The sequence below is a fragment of the Salvelinus sp. IW2-2015 genome, linkage group LG31, assembly GCF_002910315.2.
Source record: "Salvelinus sp. IW2-2015 linkage group LG31, ASM291031v2, whole genome shotgun sequence".
NCBI lineage: Eukaryota > Metazoa > Chordata > Actinopteri > Salmoniformes > Salmonidae > Salvelinus > Salvelinus sp. IW2-2015.
Genome location: NC_036870.1, coordinates 10,882,164 through 10,888,358, shown reverse-complemented (window position 1 = coordinate 10,888,358; position 6,195 = coordinate 10,882,164). Strand labels below are relative to the sequence as shown.

The window sequence follows — 6,195 nt, the reverse complement described above, 5'->3', positions numbered from 1 at the left end:
TTGTTTGCTAGAAGTACCACAGCTTGGCTTCTAGTGAGTTTTCCACTAATGGCTTGACTGCAAACAATGCCCTAGCTTGGCTGCTCCCCCAGCTACCTCCCCCTCTGTTTAACATGAAAGACACAGTGGAGAACCCTCGAGCGTAACCCCAATATGGCAGAGGTCCAGTAGTTATACCCAAAGCCCCTTTTCATATCAGCTTCCCAGAATCCCCTGCTGTTGACGGGGCGGCGAAGTCAAGCGACCCTCGGCAGCAGACCCAAAGGTCACAGAGAGGCCTCTGACAGGCTATGGCCACACGAGCACATTCTGTGATTGCGTCGGTCTCTTTCATTGAACTCTGGGTGTGGTGGGTTTCTCTAAGAATGGGTCATATTTAGTCCCCACCCCTTTCATGTATTGCAGAAGCTCACATGGAGGTCCAAGATGTGGCCAAGTGTACGTGACGGGTGAGGGTAGAAACAGTGTGAGTATCTATCACCATGTTCCTTGTGTGTCTACTTTGAGGTCAGGAGAGAAACTCTCCCTAGCAACATAAGTGCACCCTATAACATAATTGATGGTTTCAAGGCTCCTAATTGTATTTGTGAATTGTTGTGATACCTAGTAATGCCTGAGTGCTACTTTAACTATGTATCCTGTTTTTTCTTTCCAGGATGAGTGCTACAACTATGTCAAAGTGCTTGTACCGCCGGAACGATGAGACCCTGTTTGCTGCGGCACCAATGCCTTCAACCCACCTGCCGCAACTACAAGGTGTGTGTGTGTGTGTGTGTGTGTGTGTGTGTGTGTGTGTGTGAGTCTAGGTGGGGATGTGTGCTGTTCATTTCTTTCTTTCATCAAACCTTTAGATTCAAGAGAGCCATGATTGACGTTTGTTAATGTCACTCCAATTAGAAGGCTGTGATTGCTGATTTGCGGGCATGCAGAGACAACGAGCTAGTCATTATCACAATGCCACAATTTGAGTCTTCGTTCACCCCCTTTTTTTGCTAAGCCTTTTGTGTGTCAGTTCCTTGTCATTGACAAGTATAATTGCTACCCGGGCAGTCGGTTTGCACTTCGAAATGATGTCAATGTAGACTGACTAGTTTTCACACTCATTACTTTTTATAATAAAAGTCAGAGCCATGCTTAATTCTTCACTACTTTTTACAATATGGCTGTAAGAATTCACCTGTGTTTTTGCATACAATACAATTGCATACAGGGGGAGAACAAGTATTGATACACTGACAATTTTGCAGTTTTCCTACTTACAAAGCATGTAGAGGTCTGTAATTTTATCATAGGTACACTTCAACTGTGAGAGAAGGAATCTAAAACAAAAATCCAGAAAATCACATTGTATGATTTTTAAGTAATTAATTTGCATTTTATTGCATGACATAAGTATTTGATACATCAGAAAAGCAGAATCGAATATTTGGTACAGAACCTTAGTTTGCAATTACAGAGATCATACGTTTCCTGTAGTCTTGACCAGGTTTGCACACACTGCAGCAGGATTTTGGCCCACTCCTCCATACAGACCTTCTCCAGATCCTTCAGGTTTCGGGGCTGTCGCTGGGCAATACGGACTTTCGGCTCCCTCCAAAGATTTTCTATTGGGTTCAGGTCTGAGACTGGCTAGGCCACTCCAGGACCTTGAGATGCTCTTACGGAGCCACTCCTTAGTTGCCCTGGCTGTGTGTTTCGGGTCGTTGTCATGCTGGAAGACCCAGCCACGACCCATCTTCAATGCTCTTACTGAGGGAAGGAGGTTGTTGGTCAAGATCTCGCGATACATGGCCCCATCCATCCTCCCCTCAATACGGTGCAGTCGTCCTGTCCCCTTTGCAGAAAAGCATCCCCAAAGAATGATGTTTCCACCTCCATGCTTCACGGTTTGGGATGGTGTTCTTGGGGTTGTACTCATCCTTCTATTCCTCCAAACACGGCGAGTGGAGTTTAGAGCAAAAAGCTCTATTTTTGTCTCATCAGACCACATGACCTTCTCCCATTCCTCCTCTGGATCATCCAGATGGTCATTGGCAACTTCAGACGCGGCCTGGACATGCGCTGGCTGAGCAGGGGACCTTGCGTGCGCTGCAGGATTTTAATCCATGACGCGGCGTAGTGTGTTACTAATGGTTTTTCTTTGAGACTGTGTCCCAGCTCTCTTCAGGTCATTGACCAGTTCCGCCGTGTAGTTCTGGGCTGATGCCTCACATTCCTCATGATCATTGATGCCCCACGAGGTGAGATCTTGCATGGAGCCCCAGACCGAGGGTGATTGACCGTCATCTTGAACTTCTTCCATTTTCTAATAATTTGCCAACAGTTGTTGCCTTCTCACCAAGCTGCTTGCCTATTGTCCTGTAGCCCATCCCAGCCTTGTACAGGTCTACAATTTATCCCTGATGTCCTTACACAGCTCTCTGGTCTTGGCCATTGTGGAGAGGTTGGAGTCTGTTTGATTGAGTGTGTGACAGGTGTCTTTTATACAGGTAACGAGTTCAAACAGGTGCAGTTAATACAAGTAATAGTGGAGAACAGGAGGGCTTTCTTAAAGAAAAACTAACAGGTCTGTGAGAGCCGGAATTCCTTACTGGTTGGTAGGTGATCAAATACTTATGTCATGCAATAAAATGCAAATTAATTACTTAAAAATCATACAATGTGATTTTTCTGGATTTTTGTTTTAGATTCCGTCTCTCACAGTTGAAGTGTACCTATGATAAAAATGACAGACCTCTACATGCTTTGTAAGTAGGAAAACCTGCAAATGGCAGTTTATCAAATACTTGTTCTCCCCACTGTACATAAAATAGTGAGATTGTTGAAAAGCCAAGAAAGATGACTTGTCTTGTCATTTAGCATTAGAAACGAGACGTAATTACAGCTCATTGAAGGCAGTGAGGTGAAGCCAATCAGACAGATGTTGTTTTGTTTTCCCTAGCACTGTGTGTGTGTGTGGTGTGTGGTGTGTGTGTGTGTGTGTGTGTGTGTGTGTGTGTGTGTGTGCGCACTCCTGCTCCTGCTTTGCCACAAATAGGAGACTGTCCCCAGAGGGACTGGAGAGGCAGCCAGATCATTTATGAGCGCCAGCAAGGGGCTGAGCAGCCACAGCCATGCTAGCAATTCCACTAATGTTGCAGAGGAAGCATTGGGTTTAAGGGGTTTGTGTAGGGCTGGTTTCAGTCCAGGCCCTAGGCCATAATGGCGACAGAGAACTAAGTTTCCTCTCGCTCACACAGATGACCACCCTGGAGCAGGTTGGCGAAGAGGTGTTGGGTCAGGCACGCTGTCCCTTCGAGTCGGGCCAATCCAACCTCGGCCTCTTTGCTGGTGAGTGGCGCAWTTTATACATTTAGAGTTTGAAATGTAAATGTTTTGCCCAAAGTCCATTAGCAATAAAATGTAGTCCAAAGCCTAAGTGTTAGGCCTTTTAGGTAGGTCAAGACTGAAGCCTAGTTTTATGGCTAAATCGATTCTTATAGCATAAATGTAAGTGTTTCATATATGAATTGGTAAATAGATATGACATGGACATGTCTTTTATATAAACCATTTGAATTGTCTTACTATGACTTGCTTTTTTTTATACTATCTTACTTATTAATTGCTATAATTACTCTCTTTATTTTCTAGGTGGTGATTTCTACTCTGCCACCATGACCGACTTCCTGGCCAGCGACGCTGTCATCTACCGTAGTCTTGGCGACGACAGCCCCGTCCTGCGGACCGTCAAGTACGACTCCAAGTGGCTCCGAGGTCGGTCACGTGAATGTCGTGTCTGTCAATGTCTGCCATTTTAACTCATAATTGCATCATCAAGTCCTTACATACCCAGCCATCACAATGTCTTGAGACCTGTCTTAGAYAATGAGGACACGTCTCTATAAACACGTATTGGAAATACCAAGGCATTTTTATAATTTGTTGTTTTCATTTTTTAAATTCATTATAAAGACTAATCACTCACTCTACAACTCTCATGCACATCCATTGCACCAATTGTGATGGACACCAAATCAAAAGTAATCAAGATTTATTGACCAAAAATAACAATTTCAGAAGCAACAAAGTAACTGTAGGTGAAGGTGGTATAGAGATCCAAACKACTCCTATCTTCAAGTCTTTACAGCCAGATAGTCATCTCTTGTTTGGGGATCTCAGATCTCACAGCTGCTCTTCCTTAATCTGTAAGAAAATAACATGTAAMTAGGTATCATTAGGTACCCTGCTATTTTCTTGTACCTTATTTATGAATAGCTCACCTGAAGCKGAAAGCTCTTCRGTCCACGAGGCCTTACTGTATGACACCAGATAGGCAAAAGCTGGGGTCCTATGTCCAGTCTGAAAATGACATGAATCAGTTAAGCACTCCTGTTCTCATGGGAAGAAATGAACGTTGCATGTGTCATGGTCCTGTTCTCACCTGTATTTGCTGGGTGACAGCTTACCTTGATTTAGTTGAGTTGCTGACATGTCTTCCATCCTCGTATCCTGACAAAAGAGYAATAGGTCATGTTCATTGCARAATAACTACCAAAGCACATGTGAAAACAAGAAAGCAGATGCAAGCATCAGTCATAACTTACCTCGTCAGCCTAACCATGCGTAAAGGTCAGCATAAGTCCAGTCTACTCTGCAGCACGTGAGGTTGGCAGGGCTGATCAATAAAATAAAAAAATCCATAAATGCACCAGCCATTTATCCATTTATTTGGGGGATATATTTAATGTAACATTTAGATGTATTTTCTATTTAATAAAACTGCACAGGAAAMACCAGAATTAGTCACCCTGTTAATGAGAGTAGGTCAACTTTGTCTTGAGACATCTTAAGATGATCGGTGGGGATGGCTGAACGATCATCGAGGTTGAGACATTTGACATCATCCCGTCCCCTCTTTATGAWCCCCCATGGACTCCATGGGCAACTGAAAAAAAGAATCATGCATGCATTTAGAGATTTAACCATCGTTTTTTTTAACTATACTTGCTAGCTAATGACAGTTGTTAGCTAGCTAACCAGAGTCTGCACAATATCACATTTGGTAGTGCCAAAACAAGATGTCTAACATATTTCTTCATATTGACTAAATATTATTTTAGCTAACGTACATTACATATTAAAATGCTTTGCTTGCTTTCCTCAAGTTGAAAAGAACAGTTTGTAAATCTTCCAGGTTTGACAGACTACCATTTGAGTCTTATATCAACTGTCAGTAGAATGTTCCATGAATTTGAAATGTTAAACATTCCAAAATAAAGACTATATAAAGACAAAATCTTTTACATTAGTGTCTTGAGACATGTCTTGATACCCATAACATGTCTCGAGATGGCATTGAGTGTTTCTTAAGACGTCTTGAGACAAAGGTGATGGTTGGGTATGTAATTAGTTGAATCAGGTGTTAGTACAGGGTTGGCGCAAATGCCTGAACAGCAGGGACATCTCCAGTAGATACAGATACTCCCCAGAAAATGATGACTCCCCATAATGACTTTCATTCGATCTCACCTCTCACTTCTCCCCTCTTGTTGTGTCTGCTTCCCTCCCCAGAGCCCCATTTCCACCATGCGATCGAGTATGGGAATTATGTCTACTTCTTCCTCAGTGAGATTGCAGTGGAGTACACCACCCTGGGCAAGGTAAAAGGGTGTCCGTGATAGAACCACAAATGTATGTACAGTCATGGCCAAAAGTTCTGAGAATGACACAAATGTGAATTTTCACYAAGTCTGCTGCCTCAGTTTATATGATGGCAATTTGCATATACTCCAYAATGTTATGAAGAGTGATCAGATGAATTGCAATTAATTGCAAAGTCCCTCTTTGCCATGCAAATGAACTGAATCACCAAAAATCATTTCCACTGCATTTCAGCCCTGCCACAAAGGACCAGCTGACATCATGTCAGTGATTCTCACGTTAACACAGGTGTGAGTGTTGACAAGGACAAGGCTGGAGATCACTCTGTCATGCTGATTGAGTTTGAATAACAGACTGGAAGCTTCAAAGGGAGGGTGGTGCTTGGATTCATTGTTCTTCCTCTGTCAGCCATGATTACCACAAGGAAACACGTGCCGTCATCATTGCTTTGCACAAAAAGGGCTTCACAGGCAAGGATATTGCTGGCAGTAAGATTGCACCTAAATCCACCATTTAWCGGATCATCAAGAACTTCAAGGAGAGCGGTTCAAT

The 6,195-nt window shown here is 43.1% G+C and overlaps 1 protein-coding gene and 1 long non-coding RNA gene across 5 annotated transcripts in view; one reads left to right on the top strand and one right to left on the bottom strand.

The window, feature by feature from the left end:
• LOC111955939 (semaphorin-6D-like) overlaps positions 1–6,195 on the top strand; it is a 102,267-nt gene that overhangs the window by 72,504 nt on the left and 23,568 nt on the right. For all 4 annotated transcript variants that reach the window (XM_070436283.1, XM_023976327.3, XM_070436281.1 and 1 more), the window contains 3 exons: positions 3,240–3,330; positions 3,634–3,756; positions 5,554–5,642. In XM_070436283.1, coding sequence (XP_070292384.1) covers positions 3,240–3,330; positions 3,634–3,756; positions 5,554–5,642 — 303 coding nt within the window. The remainder of the gene's footprint in view (positions 1–3,239; positions 3,331–3,633; positions 3,757–5,553; positions 5,643–6,195) is intronic.
• LOC111955940 (uncharacterized) lies at positions 4,261–5,179 on the bottom strand. Its single transcript, XR_002876176.2, has 4 exons — positions 4,790–5,179; positions 4,587–4,657; positions 4,449–4,491; positions 4,261–4,341 (listed from the first exon to the last, which is right to left on the bottom strand). It is a non-coding gene; the product is annotated as an uncharacterized lncRNA (long non-coding RNA).